Source organism: Euleptes europaea, chromosome 5 (assembly GCF_029931775.1).
Source record: "Euleptes europaea isolate rEulEur1 chromosome 5, rEulEur1.hap1, whole genome shotgun sequence".
In the NCBI taxonomy this organism is placed as follows: Eukaryota; Metazoa; Chordata; class Lepidosauria; order Squamata; family Sphaerodactylidae; genus Euleptes; species Euleptes europaea.
Window position 1 is genome coordinate 112,651,527 of NC_079316.1, and position 26,234 is coordinate 112,677,760.

The following is a 26,234-nucleotide window of genomic DNA, read 5'->3' on the forward strand; positions in this document are numbered from 1 at the left end:
CCCTTTAAATACCAGCCATAGTGTAGCCATTTTTCTGTTAGTGGCTCCCACATCGCTGGGGTGAATTTAAATCATGTAGCTCTGTCTCACGGCGGATGGTCGCATGGCTAGCTCCCACCTGTGACGTTGGGTCCCATAAATGTTAGTCATCCAGGAACCACCAGAGGGAATGAAGCACTGCAGTTATTTCTGGCAAGCTAGAAAGGAATCCCAGAGGGCACATGGAAGAGGCAACAAGCAAGTTGATGTGATTTTGTCTCCGCTTGGAATGTGTGGCAAAGTCTGTGTTTCTCTGTAGGTTTTGGCCACAGAGACACACACACAAAAAGATTCAAGTGATAGCTGAGCTCCAAGCCCCCTCCCCCAGGTTAGTTCCATAATCCAGCTTGAATTGGTTGAAAGAATTGATCTTGGGGCTTGGCCCTTTTGCTGATGTTCAGTTCCAACAAAGAAGTGCACGAAAGAAGAGTCCAAGGTTGTTTATGCATGGGTACTTGGACTCACATTCGCCCTCGGACTGACTCGGTTGTTCCTTGGAGTTATGCGTGAGTTTTCCATCCATTAAAGATTACCTCAAGGCCCTCCCTCACAAATCCCGGGTCTTCCCGTAGCTGTTAAGTCCTGATTCTTCAATCTCCTGAGATCAACCTGGGTCAAATCATCCTCCTCTCCATGCATAATCCAAAGCGTGGGAGAGTGGAGGTGGCAGGAGGCGACTTTTTTTTACAATAAGCACGACTGCCAATTACAAAGCAGCGTTTCAGGGGCAGGGACTCAGATGCTTTCTGGTTTTTCATCTCCCAGCCAGAGTTCTTTGTCATATAAAAATGGGTTTAAAAATGACACTGGGGTTTCTGCCTCCCATTCCATTCCCTTAAAGGAGCTCCTTTTTGAGAAATGTATTTTACCATGGCACTTATGTTTCCGCGGTGTGTGTGTGTGTGGTGGTGGACATTTCCTTCACAGTATGCACTACAGCCAATTACAAAACAGTGTTCTCAAGGGATGGGGAGACACTTCTGGATTTGAGCTTGGTGCATAGCAATTTTTGAATTCGCAAGAGAAAAGTGTGGGTCGAGCAAGCATTGAACCCCAAGTAAAACTCCCACGCATAAACGACCATACACAAAGTTTAATGGGCTATTTTATGAGAAATAATTTTTCCAGCGTAGATAGAGCAATTGTGGAAAGAAGTCACAGCCGGAATCTGTCTTCAGCTTTTTAAAAAAGTAGCCCTGAAGTTGGAGAGATGCTTTCTGCATGCAGTCTAGAGACCTGATTGTCCTGCCTACCTTTCTGATCCCTTTTTGTTCTGGTTTTGTTTCTTGAGACCGTCGTCCGTGTTCTTTTTTGTTCTGAGCCAGTATCAGGAAAGTCCGTCCCCGTCTCCTTTAATTAGACCAGGGGTGTCGAACTGAATTGTTACGAGGGCTGGATATGACATAAATGTCACTTGGTTGAGCCGGGCCAGGCCTCACTAGCCCAGATCGAGATGGCTGCCTCATGGGCCGGATAAGAGCTCTCAAGGGGCTGGATCCGGCCCACGGACCTTATGTTTGACACCCCTGATTCAGACTAAATCAGCAGTAGTAACAGCGAGACCTCCTGCTGCTGAACAGGGACATTTTCTTGCCTTCTTTACAGGGACCCGCGTATTCCAGACATGCCCCGCAGCCGTCAGCCTGAACTACATCGGAGGGCCAGCTCTTCTGCTCGGCCTCCTTACGCTGGCTGGAGACGATAGCTCGATGTACGCCACGGTCAAAGCCCTCCACTCCGTCCTCAGCAGCAGCACAATGAGTGAAAATCAGATGCGACAGATCGGCGGGTACCAGGTGAGAGGAGAAATCCTTCCCCTCGCCAACAGAGGTGGAGCATCTGCCAAACAGAAGTCCTCCTTTACAAAGTTTTTAAAATCAGCTTGCTTGATGCTTCAATATATTTGCCCGGAATCCGTGCTGTACAGATTAAATAGGGTTGCCAGGTCACCCGCTTCTGCAGGAGATAGGGTTGCCAGCTCCAGGTTGAGAAATACCTGAAAATTTGGGGGGCGGAGCCTGAGGAGGCCAGGGTTTGGGGAGAGGAGGGACTTCAATGCCTCAGAGTCCAATTGCCAAAGTGGCCATTTTCTTCATGGGGACTGATCTCTGTCACCTGCAGATCGGTTGTAACAGCAGGAGATCTCCAGCCACCACCTGGAGGTTGGCAACCCCAGCTAGTGCATACCCATTAATTTTCCCCAGAACACCTAGGAAGGAGTCAGTCATCAAGATGCAGCTCCATGACTTGGAGATCAGTTGTGATAGTGGGAGATCTCCAGCCACCGCCTGGAGGTTTTAGTATTCAATTTTAACAACTAGTGTTCAAGACAGAATTTTGGAAATCAAACACAGAACACTTACGGCTCATGTATGCTATTAAGCCCAATATAAAAATTAGACAAAGCAGTGTTATGCAGCAACTTATAACTATTTTCACAAAGTTCCAAAACTGAGTAAAATACTACATATCCACAATCTTCAAACAATATTCATATAGCAAGTAGCTACGTACATACAGAATAAATTCATACCCATATATAGTATGCTGAATATGTCCTTCTTGATGTGAATATATAATCGCTTTTAAAGTTCACAGAAGCCGAATTCTATGGGTTTCCGGTAAAGTCCCCATTTCGCGTTTGCTTTTTCAAGCCCAGCGATCCTATAGTATCTTAACAATGGAACCTTTGTTCAGTACTGAAGGAGTGTACCTTCTCTTTTCAAACGGATGGCTGTGTGTGTCATCTAACTAGGTAAACTACCCTTCGCATTTTGAGCTTCATGGCAACTGGAGGTGGTGTCGTCATTCACTGGGGGCATTTGGGCAAAACTCTGTGATTAAACCACAGAGTTTGTATGAATGCTAGAGCCTTGTAACCACAACTAGTGCTATGCGGGCACACTTGAATTTTCCAGTGGATGGATGGAGGGAGGGAATGTCCCCAAAACGTGGGCAGAAATTGGACATGGGGCAGAAGTATGAATTCCAACAGCTATTGTATTCAAAATAGCTCTTCCCAGAGGCCACGCTTGTACACACGAACACACATGAAGCTGCCTTATACTGAATCAGACCCTTGGTCCATCAAAATCAGTATTATCTACTCAGACCAGCAGTGTCTCTCCAGCGTCTCAGGCAGAGGTCACCTACTTGCATAGTCCCTTTAACTGGAGATGCCGAGGATTGAACCTGGGACCTTCTGCATGCCTAACAGATGCTCTATCGCTGAACCACAGCCCCTCCCCAAACTAACTGAAGCTTTGCTCTGCAAACTCTCGACCCATCTGGTAAGAGGTTGGCCTGCCTGTCAGGACTACAAGATCGGAGATGGGGAGGATTTGGGGCATTTTGGGGTAGTTCCTAAATGAACACTGTCCTTGGCAGATCTTAGCCTACCTTCTCCAAAGGAAGATCCATCTGTTGAACAGCAGAATTCTGCAACTGATCCTATCCATCGGGGGCATCGCAGAGACCAGCATAGAATCCTTAACCATCAAGAACCCAGAGGCCTTCCAGTATGTCCTCTGCAACTTTGAGGTAAAGTATAAGCATCCAGCAACAGGTTAGAAACAATACACCTTACTCTTAAAAACCAATACGCCTGGGAACATCTTGATTCCCTTATTCAGTGAAGAAACACCATGGAGAGGATTGGCTTGTGAGCACTTGTCCCGTGGTCATCCCACAAACATCATCCAGAGACAAAGAGTCCAAAAGAGAGCTGATTTAATGGAAAACATACAGGCATGCAGAGCTTACAGGTACATTGGCACGAATGGCAACTGGGAGCATGGGGTAGGCCTATTACCCCCCCTTCTACTGGGGAGTCGTTCCCATGGGAGATAGCACTGGAACAGGAATTTAGCAGTTAGCAAGTCTGGCCTTGAGAGGCACCTGGTAGAATCGAAAGTAAAACAGTCAGAGTCTGACAGGCTGCTTAGAGCTGGGGAAAGCAGGCCTGACATGGCTAGTCCAATATGGAGGTTAGATGTCCTTACATAAGAACATAAGGAAGGCCCTGCTGGTCAGACCCAGGCCCATCAAGTCCAGCAGTCTGTTCACACAGTGGCTAACCAGGTGCTTCTAGGAAGCCCACAAGCAAGATGACGGCAGCAGCATTTATCTTGCCTGTGTTCCACAGCACTTGATATAATAGGCATGCTCCTCTGATCCTGGAGATCATTTTGACCAATAGCCATGGATAGCCTTCTCCTCCAGGAACATGTCCAGTCTCCTCTTCAAGATTTCCAAGGTGGCAGCCATCATCACATCCTGGGGCAGGGAGTTCCACAATTTTATTATGAGTTGTGTGAAGAAATACTTTCTTTTGTCTGTTTTGAATCTCTCCCCCTCCAGCTTCAGCAGATGACCCCTCATTCTAGTATTATGAGAGAGGGAGAAAAGCTTCTCCCTGTCCACTCTCTCCACACCATGCATAATTTTATAGACCTCTATCATGTCTCCCCTTAACTGCCTTCTTTCCAAGCTAAACAGCCCTAATTGTTTTAGCTGCTCCTCATAGGGCAGTTGCTTTTGCCCCCTGGTCATTTTGGTTGCTCTTTTCTGCACTTTCTCAAGCTCTGCATTGTTCTTTTTTAGGTGTGGTGGCCAGAACTGTACACAGTATTCTAAGTGTGGTCTCACCATAGATTTGTACAAGGGCAGTATGATAGCAGCAGTTTTATTTAGAGGTGGTTTGCCATTTATTGCCTCTGCATAGTGACCCTGGACTTCCTTGGTGGTCTCCCATCCAAGTATGAACCAGGACCAACCCTTGATCTTTTAAATGGAAAGGTTGGGGATTGAACCTGGGACCTTCTGCGTGCAAAGCAGGTGCTCTCCCACTGAGCCACAGTTATTCCTCACACAAAAATAACTTTTTTTTAAATTCCAGCATTTTCTGGAACTCAGGGTGAAAACGAAGATAGCCGCTGTTTGTTTTTTAGCATAAAATATCAAAAATGCATAAAATATCAAAAATGAGCTTCCTGTCTGTCTTCTTTAGAAGACTTGCGCAGAGAATTCTGCTGCAGTTGCTCAAATCTAAGTTCTTTCACTACAGGAAGAGCTGTGAGGGATTTTAAAACTGAGACAGACCTCTGCAGATTATGTGCCTAACACCCCATCAAAGTGTCCTGAATGCTTGGTTTCCACTTGTTTTTCAGCTGTGGTGTCACGGCCCTGAAAATCTGGACCTTTCCCTCTTCACTCACCTGACAGAAATTCTGCAACCCTCAAGGTACAAAATGCTTATAAGCTAAGCTGATCAGTAAATTCACGCGTCCTGGGTCTGGAAGGTGCTGTTGAGTTGCGTTCATCTCATGGCGACCTCTTCCATGGGGCGTTCAAGGCAAGAGGTGAGCAGAGGTGGTTTTGCCATCACCTTCCTCCACACAGAAACCCAAGTCTTCCTTGGTGGTCTCCCATCCAAGTCCTGACCATCCCAAACCCTGATGAGCATGGCCCAAACTGGACAGATCAGGCTGCTGAGGAACAAATATACTCCACCCCTTTTGTAGGGTTGCCAACCTCCAGGTGGTGGCTGGAGATCTCCCGCTATTACAAATGATGTCCAGGCGACAGAGATCAGTTCCCATGGAGGAAATGGCCGCTTTGGCAATTGGACTCTATGGCATTGAAGCCCTTCCCCTCTCTAAACCCTGCCCTCCGCAGGCTCCACCCCAAAAATCTCCAGGTATTTCTCAACTCAAAGCTGACAATCCTACCCTTTTGTGAGATGAAAAATGTAACAACAGTGTTTCTATGAATTCAACAAGAAATGGCAAAAAGCAATTGCTGCAGTGGGGGAGAAACTTCACAACACCTTTGAGTTTTGCCTCTGCTTCATCAGGAGGATCTATATAGAAATGCTACCAGGAGGTTCCCAGAGTAGCTAAGTTTCAGAGAGCTTTTATACCGAACTTGCTGCCCATAAATAATAATAAATAAATACCCAGCGTGGTGTAGTGGTTAAGAGAGGTGGACTCTAATCCGGAGACCTGGGTTTGGTTCCCCACTCCTCCACATGAGCGGCAGATCTGGAGAACCAGGTTGGTTTCCCCACTCCTCCACATGAAGCCAGCTGGGTGACCTTGGGCTAATCACAGTTCTCTCTGAACTCTCTCAGCCCCACCCTACCTCACAAGGTGTCTGTTGTGGGGAGAGGAAGGGAAGGCGATTGTAAGCCGGTTTGAGTCTCCTTGAAAAGGTAGAAAATTTGGGGTATAAAAACCAATTCGTCTTCCTTCTCCTCTTCTTCTTCTACTTCTTTTTTTCTTTTTTTTTTCTTTATGTCATTGAGGAAACAGGAAAGGAAAAAGGGAAAGGGGTAAATGTTAGCATGGTAAAAACAAAACACAATTGTAAAATGATTTCAATAAAATATAGTTACAAAATGACTTTGGTATGTTGTTCTTACATCTAAATTGTCTCTGGTATTTTTTAAAAATTGTTGTTCTAGTTTAACAGTTAACTAAGATAAAAAAGAAGAAAACTGTCCATTAGCAGTTTGTTGTACCTATGCAAGCAACCCCCTAGCATAAGTCCTTTGTGTTTTCCTCTTGCCCTGCTGTATTTCTTTGCTGAGAAGTCAGAGGCCTGCCCATTCCATTTCCTTGTTCGTAGAAGGTCTCCCAGGGTCCCGATCATTTCTACGACTGGCTTTTACAAGAACTGCATTTATTTCCACCAATGTATGGCTCTGGAAATCGATTTTGAACTCTTTGAGGCAGGGCAATGTCTATTGGGGAGGGGGACATTGAGGGAGAGGGGAACAGGATGACAGTACTCCCCGGCTGACACCGTAAAACCATTCGATTTGTCTGGCAGTGTTTTGATGGGTTGCCAAGGCAACGTCAGAAGCCAAAAGTTCATGAGTAGAGAATGGTGTAGAAGAAATGCAGCTGTGGTTTTTCTTTTTCCTCCTCTCTTTTCTTCCAGTAAAAGCTTTTAACAAACCTTTTTGTCTGCTGCAGGGATGGGCACTGGAACGCGAAACTTGCTCATCAGATGCAAATGGTACCCAAACTGTTGCTTCTCTTCGACGCCAAGGTCCCACGCTCCCGAGTCAGCAAGATCTGTGCTGTCCTCTCTGGTTTGCTCCAGGGCCATTTCAGCATCCAAGATACCCTTCGGTAACACCCCTTCTCAATCTCATACAATGGAACAGTAGGCAGGAACCATAGGTTTTCGACATTGGCGCAGTGCATTTTTATCTGCCTCTCGCTCCTTCATTTTATCCACAACCTACACGAACACAAGTTAGGCAAAGAGGGGGTGATTGGCTCAGGGACTCCTGGTGAGCTTCCATAGCAGAGTGAAGATTCGAACCTGGGTCTCCCAGATCCGAGTCTGGCAGTCTAAACACTTCACCATGCTGAAGCCCCTGTGTGTGAGATAGGGAAATGCCTCTTCTGAGACGAGACCAGTCATGTCAGATTCTTGATTCTCCTGCGATTGTCTCAGTTCTCTTCGGGGGTTTGTCTCAGTTCTCTTCGGGGGTTATGCATGATATTCTCCTCCCCGAGGGCTCAGCTCGCTTCCAACTCAAGACTTTCCTGTAAAGCTGTGCAAAAAAACCCAAAACCATTAAATTTCAGGTTTGGGTTTATTGGGCCAGATTTTTTCGGCTTATTTCCGGGTTTTCCAAAAAAATTCGGCTTGGGGGTGGTGGTCATTTTTAAGGTAGATTCCCCAAATTCACAGTATAGCTTGAAGGGACGGTTCTTGCACCAACCCCAAAGTTTGGTGAAGATTGGGTCAGGGGTCCGATTTTATGGGGTTCGGAAGTGGTCACCCCCCCTCCTCCATCGACAACCATTGCGAAGTTTGCAAATGGTTGCCAATGGAGGGGGGCAGCCCCTTCTGGACCCCATAAAATCGGACCCCCTGACCCAATCTTCATCAAACTTTGGGGGTCGTGCAAGGAGAGTCCCTTCAAGCTACGCTGTGAATTTGGGGGCTCTAAAACAAAAAATGCCCCCCAGGAGAATTTTAAATTTATTGACCTTTTCAGACTTGTTGTCTCAGTAATGGCTGCCGGTCTACTTCCTCCCTCCCTCATAGTGGATTGCAAGGTTGCTGTTCATTATGGGAAATTGAGTTTTCCCACACTTGTAATGGCCGTTTCCTTCCTTCCTTAAGAACGCAATTATAAGAATTATAAAAATTATAATTATTCGGCTTTTTCCGGAATTGCATATTCGGCGTCAGCTTTCTCCCCAGGTTTGTGCATTCGATAAACCTGAACGGGAAATTTACCAAAATGGCTAATTTTGGGTTTATTTTCAGTTCGGCTTTATCGATATGCACACACTTACCTCCCTGGGTTTTTTATCCCGAAAGTACGTTTTATTCCAAGCTTAATTCAGTTACAGGAAGGTGCGTGGTCCTGTGGCGGGTCGATCTTACATACCCCAATATGCCCCATTCTCCATGTGCCTCCTCCTCCAGCTAGCCTTCATCTTTTCCCTGTGCGGTGCCCCAGGAAGCCATACTGGGGATGGAGGGCCGCCTCCTTCTCTGGGCGCTTTCCCCCCGTGCTGGTCTGATGGCATATTGATATAGCATTAAATCATCTAAAATATGAAAAAAATCGCAGAGAGAGGCAGCGGAGGATAGGATTGTCAAGGAGAAAGAACCTACCCAGCCTCGGCTAGGCAGGGTCACCTCCTCGGGGTGAAATGAGGCCAAAATAAAAGTTGCTTTCAAAAACCAGAGCACTGGACCCAGGACTCCTCCCTGGCCCAATGGGTATTGCTGCCAAATTAAGTGCAACGCTTACCCTGCAAGGTAGAGGCCTTGCTAGGGAAAAATTACACTCCCAAAAATGTTTTAGGTTTTGGTAGGTGGTCTCACACACACACAAGGCACTTAGATTTAGGCTTGGAAGCCCAAAGGCAAAAGACACAGCCAATTAAAAGGCTATTGATTTATTTTATAAGATTTATGCTGGTTACAGGAAAGAAAAGGTTTCATGGAGTGTTAAGCAAGAAAATAATAAAATAGTTTAGCATAGCTTAACTTACACATTTAGGTTTCTAAGGTTCCAAAGATTGGCAAGGCTTCTTAAAGCAACGTCCAAATAGTTACCAGTTTCAAGAGTTCTTTCAGCATACAAGAGTTTCGAAAGGTTATCCAAAGGTTTCTCCAAAAGGTCAGTTTGACCAGAGTTTCCCCCTCAAGGGCCAAAATCGAATGGGTTCTGATGCCGCCAGCACGGCTCTCCTGCTGTACCCCAAAGCGTGCATAATTTGGCTTAGAACTGATCTGCCTTTATGGCCATGTTCCCAATGGCGTGAGCTCAAGAGCTAATGAGAACACGAAAGTAATTGGTGGTTAATTAGTAATTGCTTGGTCAGAATGCTGACTCACTAATTCAGGTGGTGAAGCCTGCGGAACTCCCTGCACCTGAATGTCGTCACAAACATTAAGAGAGTGGCTGACCGATTAGTTACCGTGACAACGCACGGCCTTGCATTCCAAAAGGGGAGAGAAGGCCTTAACAAGAACCAGCTGGGGCCTATTTTGCTCCCTCCACCAAAGCAGTTTTCAAAAGAAACACTTGTACTGTTTCCATTTCACAAAAATCATAGGCGTATAGCCTGAACCAAGAAAATCATGAAACCCAAGAAATTGAGGGACCTCAACTTCTTGACCAGGATCTTCTGCTCGCTCAACCCCCCCCCCCCACCGATAACTCATCACCCAAATGCTGTGGGGAGGCCAGCGAGCGCCCAATCCTAGCCCCCACCACCTTTCTCTGTGATTTTGATTAGGGTTTTAGATAAGTTAATGCTGTATCAATATGCCATCCGACCAGCAGGAAGAAAAAAAGAAGCCCAGAGAAGATCCCTCCCCCCCCCAGCGCCTTCTCCCGTCTGTTTCAACTTTGTTGTGTTCACAGAATCACACATGAGTGAAGAGTCTCCATCCCCCCCTTTTCCTTTTCTGAGTAGAGCTGTGTTTTCAAGGTGCGGGGCAGACGCTTATGGGTTTTGGCAGTCCTCCATTGTGAGAAATGGGTTGTGAAGCGGCCACTCGTGGGGGGGGGAGGGAAAGGAGGCTGGCAGGGTGATGTTATTATCATGTTAAGCACTGCAGTCAATTACAAAGCAGCATTTCCAAGGGGCGGGGACTCAGATGCTTTCTAATTACTGCATGTGATTATGCATTTCTCCTGCAACAAGCCATACCATGCATAAGGTTTTCCAGTACCAGGATATAAAAGTGTGAGACAAGAGAGGGACAAACCAGGGGCAGTCGACCCATGCATAAATGACCACTGACTACTCACAGCTGTTGAAACTACTTGTATTAAAAGTGGCTCACAGCTCAATCCTATGCAGAGTTACTCCAGTCTAAGCCCATTGAAATGAATGGGCTTAGACTGGGGTAACTCTCTTTTGGATTGCATTTAGGATTGTCAATTGAGGGCACTTTTTAAAGCAGTCAAAAGGTGTTCCACTGACTGATCTGATGAAACTCTAATCTATATGCATTCGTATTTGTGTGTGCATTTTTTAAAATTTGGGAATTATACTTTAAATGCTGAGATGGAGATTGTTGACAGATAGGGTTGCCAGCTCCAGGTTGGGAAATATATGGAGATTTGGGGGGCAGAGCCTGAGGAGGGCGGGGTTTGGAGCGGGGAGGGACTTCAATGCCATAGAGTCCAGTTGCCAAAGCGGCCATTTTTTTCCAGGGGAACTGATCTCTGTTGCCTGAAGATCAGTTGTAATAGTGGAAGATCTCCAGCCACCACCTGGAGGTTGGCAACCCTAGTGAGAGAAGACACTCTTGGGTTTGGCACTGGCCATGGTAATTTTTTTTTTAAGCAGCAGCTACCAAAATGACAGTTGGGTGGTACCATGTTATAAGATGCACTCCATGCATCTCATGCATTGGAGGAAAGGCCTCCTCTCAGCCAATTATCTTCTGTGGCCAGGCCAACCTCAACCACAACATTTTGAGTTGTTCTGTTCTTTGGTTCCCCAGAAACAGATAAGTGTAGACAAACCACAGCGGGGCCAAGCTGGACAGTTCTGTGGCCAACGTGTACGTCTGGATAGGCTCAGAAATTGTACCCAGGGAAAACGTGGAGTTGATAATCAGGAACAAATGCCATCTGAAGAGGCAACCCAATCTCAAGAGGGCATGCTTACAAGCAGATGAAAATCTTGAGTCTTTAATAGGACAGAAGGGTAGAGAGGGGTGCATATAACCTTGAAGGCCCCACATCTGTTTTTCTGCCTATGCTGATAAGCTTGGCTTTGTTAATATTTAACATTGTTGTGTGAATTCATCTGAACAGAAATGCAGGCCATTGGTAGGGTTGCCAACCTCCAGGTAGTAGCTGGAGATCTCCTGCTATTACAACTGATCTCCAGCTGATAGAGATAAGTTCCCCTGGAGAAAATGGCGACTTTGGTAATTGGACTCTATGGCACTGAAGTCCCTCCCCTCCCCAAACCCTGCCCTCCTCAGGCTTCACCCCAAAAACCTCCCAAAAACCTCGGTGGAGAAGAGGGACCTGGCAGTCCTAGCCGTTGGGCCTGCCTGCAACTAGAACCGGCAACCTCCTTACTAACTGGCCTTTCTCTTTCCTTTGAAAGGATCAGCTTGTTCTTGGTTTACACTCTAAGCCCCTTCTCTGTAGATGAAAATAAAATCTGCCTGGACCAAGTCCCGGAATCGTTGGGAGATGGTAAGAAATCGCGCTATGTAAAAATTCCAGAAGGTTCTTTTCCCGTGAAAGTGGCCATTTGTTCAGTAGTATCAAAACATTTGCAAAAAAAACAACAACATTCTGCTATGAGCCATGATGACTAAAGGGAACCTCCACATTCAGAGGCAGTCAGCTTCTGAATCCCAGTGCCAGGAGGAAACATCAGGGGAAGGCCTCGGCCTCTGTGCCCAGTTTTTGGCTCTCCAGAGGAACTGGCTGACCATTGCATGAAACAGGATGCTGGACTAGATGGAACGCAGGTCTGATCCAGCAGGGCTCTTCTTACGTCCTGATGAGCCAAAGGGTGTGTCTTGCTTGGGTACCAAATTAGTTATGCTGTGACGTTTACCAAGAAGAAGAGTTGGTTTTTATATGCCGATTTTCTCTACCTTTAAGGAGTCTCAAAGAGGATTAAAATCTCCTTCCCTTCCCCTCCCCACAACAGACACCTTGTGAGGTAGGTGGGGCTGAGAGAGTTTGGAGAGAACTGTGACTGGCCCAAGGTCACCCAGCTGGCTTCATGTGGAAGAGTGGGGAATCAAACCCAGTTCTCCAGATTAGAGTCCGCCCCTCATGTGGAGGAGTGGGGAAACCAACCCGGCTCTCCAGATTGGAGTGTGCCACTCTTAACCACTACACCACACTGGCTGTCATGTTCAACAATTGAACATACCACCTTCGAAGGCATCCATAGCTGTTCGGTATCAACTGAACAGATCAGGTAAATGACTCACATCTGATTGACACCTTCGCAAATATGTTAAGATGGATCAAACTTTGTGGTGAACCCCCAGCTGCCGGTTTGGCTCATGTCCTCTTTGCCAGTCACAAGCAGGAACCTGATTTTTTGGCACTGGGTTTGTTGGGCCGTCCATCTGTTTGTGGCTGTTCGACAGGCAGCTTTGCTTTACTAGTACAATTAGGGTTTTGCACATGCGAGTTTTCACAGTGTGTATGCCTGCCGAACAGAGGGTTCAGATCACTGGCCTTTTAAGCAGGGATCTTTCCCCATTCCCTTCGATAACTTCAGGTCTTTGTTTGGATTATGCATGATTTTTCTGACCTCAGAGGTCGCCCCGCTCTCCCCGCATGTTTTGCCTGTGTTTTCCGGATGCTGGGTTTTAGCCAGAATCTGGAAAATGCGGACAAAATGCGCGGGGAGAGTGAGGTGATCCCTGAGGGTCGGAGAAGGCCTGCATAATCAAAAGGCAGCCCCGAAGCAGTTGGCGGGGGTGACCGCAGGGAAACATTACTGTATAAAAGGCCATAGTTGTATTTCAGGCTTCTCCAAACAAAGCTTGTGGGGGTGGGGGGGCTTAAGTTTTTGTCATCAGTCATCTCCTGGCAAAAATACTGAGAGCCAGCATGGTGTGGTGGTTAAGAGTGGTGGTTAGGAGCTGTGGACTCTAATCTGGTGAACCAGGTTGGTTTCCCCACTCCTCCGCATGAAGCCAACTGGATGACCTTGGCTTAGTCACAGCTCTCTTAGAGCTCTCTCAGCCCCACCTACCTCACAAGGTGTGTGTTGTGGGGAGGGGAAGGGAAGGTGGTTGTAAGCCAGTTTGATTCTTCCTTAAGTGGTAGAGAAAGTCGGCATATAAAAGCCAACTCTTCTTCTTCTTCTTCTTCTTCTTCTTCTTCTTCCTCTTCTTCTTCTTCTTCTTCTTCCAGTGCAACCCAGATTGTTCATTAGCCCAGACTTTCATGCATCTCTTGTTTCCATATTTTGATTCCTTAGCTTTGAGCCAAACATCTGGAAACAGGATCTGGCTCCGAAACCAGCTGCTGAAGATGCTGCTGGACGTGCTGTGCTCTGACCAGCTTCATCCGTCCTCTGAGTGAGTCTGGGCTTTGGCTCTCACTAGATTTCCCCTTCACCTTGGACTGAATCTTGCATCTTACTTAATGGAGCTGTCGTAAAGACCCTCAAGCAGACGTGGCCAGTATGTGCAGTGCCCCGTGGCATTTGAACGTGCTGAACACAACAAGGGCCCATGAGAGGAAAGCTCCTCTAAAACCAGTTGGGCTTAGGCCCGCTTTACACATGTGCAAGGCTGAGATACGAGCATGGATTTTTTTGCAGCATGTTAGGTAGGATGCACCAAGGAAGAAAAAAAAGGGGGGGGTGCACCAAAGCAGAACAAAAGCAAAGAAACTATTGGTGCAAGGAAAATAATATTTTAATAAGTTCTGTAGCCCCATCGTGTTTCGTGTGAGCTTCTTTAGGGGGAATCTTTTCCTACTTCAGTGTCCCATGTAAGCAATAAAGCCATGATTCCCCTGAAGAAGCATATGCAAAACGCATCAGGTTACAGAATTTATTAAGATATTATTTCTTTTGCACCTATTATTTCTTCACTTTCGTTACACTATACACTATACTGTGGACATTGTGTATTTGGGTTTCCAAAAGGCTTCTGACAAAGTCCCCCACCCAAGACTGCTAAGCAAACTTCATAGTCACGGGATCAGAGGACAAGTTCTCTTATGGATTGAGAGCTGGCTGAAAAATAGGAAGCAGAGTGTAGGAATCAGTGGTCAGTTCTCCAAATGGAGGGATGTGAGCAGTGAAGTCCCTCAGGGATCTGTGTTGGGACCGGTGCTTTTCAACCTCTTCATCAATGACCTGGAGTTGGGGGTGAACCATGAGATGGCCGAGTTTGCAGATGACACCAAATGATTTAGGGTGGTGGCTTTATTGCTTGCACAAGACGCTGAAGTAGAAAAAGTTTCCCTCCGAAGAAGCTCATGTGAAATGCATTGGGGTTACAGAACTTATTAAAATTTTCTTTCCCTTTGCACCAATTGTTTCTTTACTTTCGAGATGCACCAAGAAAGGCATTTAGCTGGCCGGGACTTCCAACCAAAAAGGCTTGTCTTGCATCCAGCCATACACAGGTTCTCATGGGCAGCAGTCCCATTGAGACGAACACTTTCAGATATCCTGACGTCCCTGAGGCAGGACTGGATTTTAGCTGCCCTGATGCCAGACTTGTTAGCCTCACTGCTGTTGCCCAGAATCTGAATTTTCTAAAACTTTCAGAGTTGCCAGGAAAAAAAAGTTTTGTGTATGCTAATGATTTTTTGGAATTTGTTTGTCATAAAATAACATGATAATGTAATATTAGCTGCTGGTAGGTCCTCACTAGGGAGAAAGGCAGAGGAGCAGGCCTATTATATCAGGTGCCGTGGAACACAGGCAGGATGCTGCTGCCGCGGCCGTCTTGCTTGTGGGCTTCCTGGAGGCACCTGTTTGGTCACTGTGTGAACAGACTGCGGGACTTGATGGACCTGGGTCTGATCCAGCAGGGCCTTTTCTGATGTTCTTAAGTATAAACAAAGTAAATAAACAGACAATCAGCCCGTGTTGTGTATTTTCGTCTAGGTGTTCGCCGCGCAGGATGCGAGAGGACGTGTTCCAGGCCCTGGGGCCCGACTGGTTCCTGATGTTCATACAAAGCCATGTGCACATGAGCACGGTAGTCCTGGTGGTCAGGTTGCTGCTCCACTTCCTGCACAACCGCTCACTGCTGTGCAAATTCAAGGAAGGGATGATGGCTGGCCTGTGGCTAGAGAACAGCTCAAGGGGTCTCAGCGTCTTGATGGGTATGTACTCTACCTGCCTTGTTACCATGTCACTAGGGGTCGACCACCACAATTGTCCCATAGTCAGAGCCCTGAGGTCAGGAGGAGGGAAGAAAACGATAGCCAGGTGGGACAAGAAGAAGGAGTAGAGTTGGTTTTTATTCCCCGATTTTCTCTACCAAAAGGAATCTCAAACCAGCTTACGACCACCTTCCCTTCCTCTCCCTACAACAGACACCTTTTGAGGTAGGTGGGGCTGAGAGAGGACTGTGACTAGCCCAAGGTCACCCAGCAGGCTTCATGTGGAGGAGTGGGGAATTGAACCTGGTTCACCAGATTAGAGTCAGCCGCTCATGTGGAGGAGTGGAGAATCAAACCCGGTTCGCCAGATTAGAGTCCTCCACTCGTGTGGAGGAGTGGGGAATCGAGCCCTGTTCTCCAGGTTAGACTAAATGAGAAACTCAGTAGCAGCATCTGCCTTGCACTCTCCAGAACCAAAATAAATATCACTCCCCGGATAAATCAGCTAATGACACTTTCTGAGAAGCGGATACTGCGTGATGTGCTGTCAAGTCAATCGGTGAATTGCGTGAGAGATGTGGCAATTTTTCTCTTTATAGCATCAAGAAAAAATTAGTTTTCATTTCCCCTCTTTTTTAAAAGTGTGAAATGGTCGTTGAATAGCCAATGGCTGTTAAATCTAAGGAAAGGAAAGAAATCAGTGATGTGATTATGAGGCAGCTACTGAGGAACGGATCCCCAACCTGGATGGCCCAGGCTAACCCAATTTCAGAAGCTAAGCAGGGTAGGCCTAGGCCCTGGGTAGGACTTGGATGGGAGACTGCCAAGGAAGTCCAAGGTTGCTATGCAGAGGAAGGCAATGGTAAATCACCTCTGCTCATCTCTTGCCTTGAAAACAGGGTTGCTGTAAGGCAGCTGAGACTTGAGGGCACTTTCTGCCCCCACCACTAAGGCCAGGTGCCTTTGAAAGGCTTCTTGTTCTTTCGGTCACATTAGTATCCTGCCGTTCTTCCGAGGGGCTTAGGGGGATTGCACGAGGCAGTGTCCCTTATTGAGCATATGAAGCTGCCTCACACTGAATCAGTAGAAAAGAGCAAGAGCCCAGTAGCACCTCAAAGACTAACAACAATTTCTGGCAAGGTATAAGCTATGGCCAGAAATTTTGTCAGCCTTTAAAGTGCTACTGGACTCTTGGTATCTGAAGAAGTGAGCTGTGACTCACAAAAGCTCACACCCTGCCATAAATTTTGTTAGTCTTTAAGGTGCTACTGGACTCTGGCTCTTTTCTACTGCTTTTGACAGACTAACACGGCTACCCATCATGATCATACTGAATTAGACCCTCGGTCTATCAAGGTCAGTTTTGTCGATGCAGACTGGCAGCAGCTCTCCAGGGTCTCGGGCAGAGGTCTTTCACATCACCTACTGCCTAGTCTTTTCTAACTGGAGAGGCCGGGGATTGAACCTGGGACCTTCTGCATGCCAAGCAGATACTCCGCCGCTGAACTACAAAAATGAGCATGGAGCCAGCCTTCGTCTGACAGTTTCTTCTCTTGCTTGGATTCATCTTCTGGGTCCACAAGGTGTTTTCCTCAACCATTTCTAAGGAGGGCTAAGGATTTATGCATGCATTTATTTATTTTGCCTTAGACAATTTAAAGAGCGGCGCACAGGTCCCTGAATGCAGTCCATACCTGCTGTATGGGTTTGTAGAGCTGAAGGCGTTCCTGAGCAATTGTGTCCACATCCCTGAGATTTATTTTCTGCTGTCGGGACTACTTCTGGCCACTCCGGTGTGTGAGCCACCAGAGGAACCCAAGGTAAGCTCCCTACGGAGAAGCATGAGGCAGACAAACATGTCTGCAAGTCAGTCCGCCGGAACCCCTTTACTGGCCTCCACACCATCTCGGCAGAGGGACTCGGTCAGGCAGGTGTGCCGTCTGACTGGTTTCGAGAGATTAGTCAGGCCGCTCTTGGGACAGAATCTCCCTTGCTGCATTCTCTTTTTTTCTGAGTCTTTAAGTCAAGCTTCCTTTAAGTCAAGCAGAGAGACAGCATGATGTAGTGGTTAGGAGTGGTGGACTCTAATCTGGAGAACTGGGTTCAGTTCCCCACTCCTCCAGTGGATCGCCCGATGAAGATGTCAACCCAGTGTGCGACTGCTGTGAAATAGGCAAATTCCATGCTGGCCATTATTAGGAGAGCAATAGAGAATAAAACTGCTGCTATCATACTGCCCTTGTACAAATTTATGGTGAGACCGCACTTGGAATACTGTGTACAGTTCTGCTCACCACACCTAAAAAAGGATATTGCAGAGCTTGAGAAGGTGCAGAAAAGAGCAACCAAGATCAGGGGGAAACTAGAGCCCTATGAGGAGCGGTTGAAACGCTTAAGGCTGTTTAGCTTAGAAAGAAGGCGGTTAAGGGGACACGATAGAGGTCTATAAAATTATGCATGGTTTGGAGAGAGTGGACAGGGAGAAGCTTTTCTCCCTTTCTCATAATACTAGAATGTGGGGTCATCTGCTGAAGCTGGAGGGTGAGATTCAAAATAGATAAAAGGAAGTATTTCTTTACACAGTGCATAGTTAAATGGTGGAACTCCCTGCCCCAGGATGTGGTGTTGGCTGCCAACTTGGAAGGATTGAAGAGGGGAGTGGACATGGTCATAGAGGAGAGGGGTATTCCTGGCTACTGGTAAAAATGGATACTAGTCATGATGCCTCCCTATTCTCTCCAGGACCATAGGAGCATGCCTAATATATTAGGTGCTGTGGAACACAGGCAGGATAATGCTGCTGCAGTAGTCTTGCTTGTGGGCTTCCTAGAGGCACCTGGTGGGCCACTGTTTGAACAGATTGCTGGACTTGATGGGCCTGGGTCTGATCCAGCAGGGCTTATCTTATGTTCTTATGAAGCCAACTGTGGGTGACTGTGGGCCAGTCACAATTCTCTCCAAACTCTCAGCCCCAACTACCTCACAAGGTGCCTGTTGTGGGGAGGGGAAGGGAAGGAGATTGGGATCTGGTTTGATTCTCCTTAAAGGGTGAAGAAAGGCAGCATATAAAAGCCAACTCTTCTTATTATTCCTATTTACAATAAGCTTTGAGGGACGCTTAGGGTTGCCAACTCTGGGTTGGGAAATGCCTGGAGATTTGGGGTACCTGGGGTTCTCCCACGATTACAACTGATCTCCAGACTACAGAGATCAGTTCCCTGGGAGAAAATGGCTGCTTTGGAGGGTAGACTATATGGCATCACACCCCTGCTGAGCTTCCTCCCATCCCTGAATTTCGTTCTCCCCAGTAGGGTTGCCAGGTCCAGGTTGGGAAATACCTGGAGATTTGGGGGGTGAAGCCTGGGGAGGGCAGGGTTTGAGGAAGGGAGGGACTTCAATGGGATATAATGCCATGGAGTCCACCTTCCAAAGCGGCTATTTTCTCCAGGTGGACTGATCTTGTTGCCTGGAGATCAGCTGGGAGATCGCCAGCCACCACCTGGAGGTTGGCAACCCTACTCCCCAGGTTGAACCTCAAAACACTCCAGATATTTCTCAACCTAGAGCTGGCAGCCGTAGTTTCAACAGGCGTAAGCCAGACATCCTGGGCCACAGGCGGGGTGTGCCACGCCACTGAGACATCAGAGACCTCTTCCTTCTGCAGCTTCATAAAATGCCTGTCTTTCAGGCCGACCTGGACGCCATGTTGCAGTGGCTGCTACGGAACCACATGGCGGACTCCATTGCCAAAGTGGGCTTGTGCCCAGAAGCGGCGGTTCTGCTCCTGGAGATGGTGAAGGCCACGGTGAACAGGGTAAGAGCCGTCCTGGCCTTGGTCAAGGATTTGCTTTTGACTTGTAGGCCTTTTACGCCTACAAGGGGAACTAGAGCAACTGCCCTATGAGGAGCCATTAAAACTCTTAGGGCTGTTTAGCTTGGAAAGAAGGCGGTTAAGGGGAGACATGATAGAGGTCTATAAAATGATGCATGGTGTGGAGAGAGTGGACAGGGAGAAGTTTTTCTCCCTCTCTCATAATACCAGAACGTGGGGTTGTCTGCTGAAGCTGGAGGGTGAAAGATTCAAAACAGAAAAAAGGAAGTATTTCGTCACACAAGGCATAGTTAAATGGTGGAACTCCCTGCCCCAGGATGTGGTGATTGCTGCCAACTTGGAGGGCTTGAAGAGGGGAGTGGACATGTTCATGGAGGAGAGGGCTATCCATGGCTACTAGTAAGAATGGCTACTAGTCATGATGCATACCCATTCTCTCCAGGATCAGAGGAGCACGCCTATGATATTCAGTGCTTTGGAACACAGGCAGGATAAATGCTGCTGCAGCCGTCTTGTTTGTGGGCTTCCTAGAGGCACCTGGTTGGCCACTGTGTGGACAGACTGCTGGACATGATGGGCCTTGGTCTGATCCAGCAGGGCCTTTCTGATGTTTTTATGCATGCCGTTTCCGACTGTCAGAGGTCGCCTTGCTCTCCCCCTGCGTTTCCCCATGCTTTGCCCACATTTTCAGGGACCTGTTTTATCTCGAACTGTGGGTGCTGCCACCGCGCTGTGTCAAAATTCCAAAGGTTCCTGCAGGAACAAGAAGGTTGGGGACCTGTGCCCTAGATTTTGGTTAGTGGCTTCATGCCGCTTGCTGCCCTTTGGGCTGAGTTGAAACCTCTCACATTCCAATTCCAAGACTGCAGCCGGAGCTGGAAGCTGCTGCAATTCTGGGCCGAAGAGGTCAGGAGAAGTGACCCCGTTAAAAACTTCTTGTGTTTCCGTTGGAAGCGCACAAAGAAACATGTTGTTGGCTACATTGTGATTTCTCTTTTCAGGTTCCAGCAGATGCAGAGGATTGTTGGGAGCTCAGCTACCTCGGGCATATCATGCAGTTCTTCTGTATGGTCCATCGCAGACACTCCCAGGATCCCCTCTGGTGCAACTCAGACTTCCTCCAAGCCTTGGCATTGGTCGTCTTCCCCTCACCCCAGGTATGAGCAGCTAAACTCTGTTCCTAGCAAAGCAGGGCCCTTTTGGGCTATTGCCTGGGGAAAGGCTGTGAGGTAGAGCTCCTCTAGAAAAGCAAGGGGCTCAGAACCCCAGTTTCTTTTATTGAATCAAATCAAGACCTACCTACAGTCAGAAACCAACACCTTCCAATTCAGAGCGTTTATAAAGTTTGAGAATGGCTGGGTTTATTTAACAAATGAATCATAGAATCATAGAGTCTAACCCCCTGTACAAGGCAGGAAATTCACAATTTCCACCCCCACCCACACTCCCAGTGACCCCTACTCCATGCCCAGAAGATGGCAACAAAAACCCTCCAGGATCCCTGGCCAATCTGGCCTGGAGGAAAATTGCTTCCTGTGGCTGGCATTTCCCTGGGCATGTAAGAAAGGGCCACAAGAGCCAAGCACTGATGCAACCCTTCCTGCCCTCCCTCTCATGAATTTCCTAAAGTTCATAGAATCAGCACTGCTGACAGATGGCCATCTAGTCTCTGCTTTAAAACCTCCAGGTAAGGAGGGCCCACCACCTCCTGAGGATGCCTGTTCCACTGAGGAACTGCTCTGACCATGAGGAAGTTCTTCCTAACATTTAGCTAGAAACTCTTGATTTAATTTCAGTTCGTTGGCTCTGGTCAGACCTTTTGGGGCAAAAGAAAACAATGAATGGTACATCCCTCCTACCGTAACATGGATGGCCAAGGCTAGCCTGATCTCATCAGATCTCGGAAGTAGGGTTGGCCCTGGTTAGTGCTTGGATGAGAGAACTCAAAGAAAGTTCAGGGTTGCTCTGCAGAGGCAGACAATGGCAAAACCACCTCTGAACATCTCTTGCCTTGAAAACCCCATGAGGGGTCACCGTACGTTGGCTGCAACCACCACCACATCCTCCATACAGAGAAGTGATCAGAAGACTGCCACCTGCCTCTCATGCTGTCAGCACAAGAAATCCTGGCCCAAGGAAACCCTCAACCTGAAGGGTCCTTGTCCATCACTCTTCAGGATTGAAGGAACATTCCCTTCAGGGTCTTCTGCACCTTCACTTTCCTCACTGTGGGAATGGAAGAGTGGATGCTGATCATGGTCAGACAGTCTCACCGCTAGCCAGTGTGGTGTAGTGGTTAAAAGCGGCGGACTCTAATCTGGAGAACTGGGATTGATTCCCACACTCCTCCACATGAGGGCGGACTCTAATCTGGTGAGCCGCATTTGTTTCCTCCTCCACATGAAGCCAGATGGGTGACCTTGGGGTATTCACAGTTCAGTTCTCTCTGAACTCTTTCAGCCCCACCTACCTCATGAGGTGTCTGTTGTGGAGAGGGGAAGGGAAGGTGATTGTAAGCCGATTTGAGATTCTTTAAAGCTAGAGAAAAGTGGTAGAGAAAACCAACTCTTCTTCTTCTTCTTCTTCCTGATTTAATTTGGCACTAACCAGGGCCAAGATCTTCCGAGATCTGATGAGATCAGGCTAGCCTTGGCCATCCAGGTTACAGTAGGAGGGATGTACCTTTCAATGTTTTCTTTTGCCCCAGAAGGTCGGACCAGAGCCCACAGACTGAAAGTAAATCAAGTTTAGTGGTTAAGGGTGGTTTGGTGGTGGTTTGGAGCGGTGGACTCTGATATGGAGAACCGGGTTTGCTTCCCCCCTCCTCCACATGAGTGGCAGACTCTAATCTGGTGAACTGGATTTGTTTCCCCACTCCTCCACACGCAGCCAGCTGGGTGACCTTGGGCTAGTCACGCTCTCTCAGCCCCACCTACCTCACAGGGTGTCTGTTGTGGGGAGGGGGAGGGAAGGTGATTGTAAGCCGGGTTGGGTCTCCCTTAAGTGGTAGAGAAAGTCGGCATATAAAAACCAACTCTTCTTCTTCTCCTTCTCCTTCTTCGTTCCACAGGGCAGCCCCGAGAGTGACTCATCCACCAGCCGCCTTCCTCTTCCTTTCACCTTGGACCCTGCCAGGAAGCCGGTGTGGGACTTCACCTGCCGTCTCCTGATGGAAATGTTGCTTGTGGTTCCGGCACACAGGCACTGGCACCCCATGGAGATGCTTCTCGAGGTCTCATCCATCAGGCAACCGCACTAAACACTCCCGGGGGGCGGTGGGGTCCTCATCGAGCATTTCCCCCCAAATATTCTGTAAGATAAGCCTGATTAAGAGTAGGAATCCCCTCTAGGGGCTTTCTGCAGTCCTGATAGCTTGTGTAATTGTCTCTGTGCAGGCTTCTGCAGAGAGCTCCACCGCTGATCAGAGGAAGCACTTCCAGACAGAGATGTTGGTTTCCATCATGGATGTGTTCCCCATAATTGTCCAAGAGGATGAGAAGAGGACTTGCAGCCTAGGACGTGAGTGGTACCAATACCCAGAACACCGTGTAGCCTGAATCTGCCCCATAAGTATGTCTACGCCATCATGGACGCTTAGTGGTAACCCCGAGAAGGGGCTTTCAAGGCAAGTGAGAAGCAGAGGTGGTTTGCCACTGTCTGCCCCTGCAGAGTCTTGCTTGGTGGTCTCTCATCCAAGTAGCTTCTGAGATCTGACGAGATCTGGTTATACCGTGCCACCTTCCTTCCCGAATCTACCCCATCATTGAGCAGAAAGTAAACTGTAAAGCACTGGCCAGGTTCACACAGTTTACTTACATGCAACCCCCACCCCCACCCCCCAAAAAAACTGCTAATGCATCTGTGCACTTCTTAAGCCCTTAACCAAGGATTTGTGTTTAGACTCGGTTATTGTAGATGAGTTCTGTCTTGACTGTTGAAGGAAATTATACCTCTGCTGTGCTGTCTGGGCCTAGAGCAGGGGGGAAAGGTAGTTGTTAATTTCCACCATTGTGTAGAGGGTTGGAATAGATGACCCTGGGGGGTGTGGGTAGGGTTACCAACTCCAAGATGGGGAATGCCTGGAGATTTGGGGGCGGAGCTTGGGAAGGGTGGGGTTTGAGGGAGGGGAGAGACCTCTGGAGCTCATAGTGCCGTAGAGTTCACCCTCCAAAGCAGCCATTTTCTCCAGAAGAACTGATCTCTGTGGTCCAGAGATTAGTTGTAATTCCAGGAGATCTCCAGGCCTTACCTGGAGGTTGGCAACCATAGCCATGGCTCAGTGGTAGAGCATCTGCTTGGCATGCAGAAGATCCCAGGTTCAATCCCCAGAATCTCCACTTAAAGGGACTAGGCAAGCAGGTGATGTGAAAGACCTCCGCCTGAGACCCTGGAGAGCCACTGCCGGTCTGAGTAGAAAGTACTGACTTTGATGGACTGTCTGGCCATTTATGCACGGCTGTTTCCTTGCCCCCCCCCCCAACTACTTCAGGGTTTTGCTTTGATTATGCTTGCCTTTTCTGACTGTCAGAGGTCGCCTCGCTCTCCCCACACGTTTTCTGGATTCGTGTTTAGCCAACATCCAGAAAATGTGGGGAAACGTGCAGGGAGAGTGAGGCGACCTCTGACCATCGGAAAATGCAAGCATAATCAAAGCAAAGACCTGAAGCAGTTGGTGGGCTGAAGGCCGTGGCTTCCTTGTTGAGTCAATCCATCCCCGGGGGCGGAGGGGGGGGGTGTTAAATAAAAAAGGAGGTCATAGAAGAGTGAAATCTGCTCAGCCCTGCCCACGTGGCGCATGGGTTCTCGTTTCTGTTTCTGCTAGACTAGCAAAGAACAAATTTTATGTTCAGTTTCAGCATTGGAGTCCATGGCTATTCGGTCTCTGTAGAGCAGCATGCATAGGTTTGCTAGCCTCCAGGTGGTGGCTGGAGATCTTCCGCTATTATAGCTGATTGCCAGGCGACAGAGATCAGTTCCCTTCGAAGAAAATGGCCCCTTTGGAAGGTAAACTCCATGGTGTTGAAGTCCCTCCCCTCTCCAAGCCCCGCCCTCCTCAGGCTCCACCTCCAGAATCTCCAGGCGTTTCCCAACCCGGAGCTGGTAACCCTAAGCATGCAGGTTTGTCATAATAAAGCCATAGAGACTCATTTTTAGGGTTCTGATGCAGACAAAATTACTTAAAATGCATTGCCCCCTATCCCAGGAATGGCTGTTAAGGAGTGGCTGTTAAGGAGCTAGTCTTCTGCCTGGTGAATTTGATTCAGAAATCCAGGATCCGACCTCAATACTGACCTGCATTTTTCAAGGTGTCCTGTCCCCATCATCTTTATTTAAATTAAAGAAATATCACCCTCTCTTTTTCCATACAGGGAACGATGCAGCCAGAAACACTTTGGAGCCAACTACGCCAACTCTTCTTGTGAACCTCTCTTATTTAACACAGAAACTGGTAGAGAAGCTTTCTGCCGGAGCGTTTGTGGGAGACCCGAGAAAGATCATTGTCTTCCTCGTGGAGCAAGTGAGCATGGTAAGAGGTTTTCGTCAGCACCAATCAGAATGATCTGTTTGACAGCAGCATACTAGCCAGGGATGCAGGCGAGGCAGTGTGGGGTAATGGTAAGTGTGTTTGGTCTAAGTTTGGGGAAATTCTGGTTCAAATCCCTACCCAGTCATGAAACTCACAGGGTGACCTTAGGCTGGTCAGCTTATTTCAACCTACCTACCTCTTGCCCCTACTTGGATGGCCCAGGCTAGCTCAATCTCATCAGATCTCAGAAGCTCAGCAGGGTCAGCCCTGGTTAGTACTCGGAGGGGAGACCACCAAGGAAGTCCAGGATCACTGCGCCGAGACAGGCAATGGTAAACCACCTCTGCCAATCCCTTGCCTGGACCTAGATGCCCCAGGCTAGCCTGACCTCACTAGATCTCAGAAGCTCAGCAGGGTCAGCCCTGGTTAATACTTGAGTGGGAGACAACCAACCAAGTCCAGGGTCACTATGCAGAGGCAGGCAATGGCAAACACCCTCTGTTCGTCTCTTGCCTTGAAAACCCTACAGAGTCGCCATAAGTCAGCTGTGACTTGATAGCACTTTCCACCCCCACCTACCTCTCAGGGTTGTGCCCATAAAATGGTGTGTGTGTGTGTGTGGGGGGGTGAACCATGTCCATTGCTCTGCACTTCTTGGACAAAAGGGCACTGATAAAAATTTAATAAACAGTGCCCCGGATATCGTCATTCTGCAGATACTTACAGTTGTCCTGGGCCAGCGTGGTGTAGTGGTTACGAGTGGTGGACTCTGGAGAAACGGGTTCAATTCCCCACTCCTCCACATGCAGCCAGCTGGATGACCTCGGGCTAGTCACAGTTCTCTCTGAACTCTCTCAACCCCACCTATCTCACAAGGAGTCTGTTGTGGGGAGGAGAAGGGAAGGCGATTCTAAGATGCTTTGAGACTCTTTAAAGGTAGAGAAAAGTGGGGTATAAAAACCAACTCTTCTTCTTTTTGATTCTGTGTGATTTTGCATGGGGGGAGTGGGTTGGAAATTGGGAGGCAGCATTCTGCCTTCGGATTCCTTAGATCCCTGTGGTCCTTCAGGGCAAGGTGATTCTGGGTACTCCACAGCTGCAGAGAAGAGGAAACCTCTGTGGAAATAACTGGGCAGGTTTAACACATCCCTTCTTCTACCAGCAGAGGTTAGTTTGTTGGTTCTCAAGCAGAGGATTGTGTGGGCAAAGGACAGAGAACTGTGTTTTTACGCAACTCGGTCCCCACAATCCCCCCCCCCAATATTCTAAACACTCGTTCCAGTTCTTGTATATTGCTCAAGCCTCTACATAACTTTTTATGCTACAAAAAGTCAGTCTGTCACAGAGTAATGTACCAGGAGCAAAGATGTTTTCCTCAGAAGTATTTGAGGCGCGTTTCTGTCCTGAATAAAAAGACCTTCCCTCATTTTATCCATGGAGAAATGTGTTATCTGTTGCGTACTAAGTCCCAAATCTTGTGTTCCAGTAGTGGGCCAGAAAGA

General features: G+C 47.9%; 1 protein-coding gene across 1 annotated transcript in view; it reads left to right on the top strand.

Annotated features, from left to right (window-relative positions):
- Positions 1–26,234, top strand: part of WDFY4 (WDFY family member 4) — a 165,801-nt gene that overhangs the window by 57,003 nt on the left and 82,564 nt on the right. Inside the window, exons 22-34 of the mRNA XM_056850543.1 lie at positions 1,645–1,835; positions 3,427–3,579; positions 5,208–5,281; positions 7,017–7,175; positions 11,655–11,746; positions 13,506–13,605; positions 15,168–15,373; positions 17,024–17,193; positions 19,062–19,187; positions 20,207–20,362; positions 22,276–22,437; positions 22,601–22,724; positions 24,575–24,732. Of these exons, the coding sequence (XP_056706521.1) occupies positions 1,645–1,835; positions 3,427–3,579; positions 5,208–5,281; positions 7,017–7,175; positions 11,655–11,746; positions 13,506–13,605; positions 15,168–15,373; positions 17,024–17,193; positions 19,062–19,187; positions 20,207–20,362; positions 22,276–22,437; positions 22,601–22,724; positions 24,575–24,732 (1,871 nt within the window). The remainder of the gene's footprint in view (positions 1–1,644; positions 1,836–3,426; positions 3,580–5,207; positions 5,282–7,016; positions 7,176–11,654; positions 11,747–13,505; positions 13,606–15,167; positions 15,374–17,023; positions 17,194–19,061; positions 19,188–20,206; positions 20,363–22,275; positions 22,438–22,600; positions 22,725–24,574; positions 24,733–26,234) is intronic.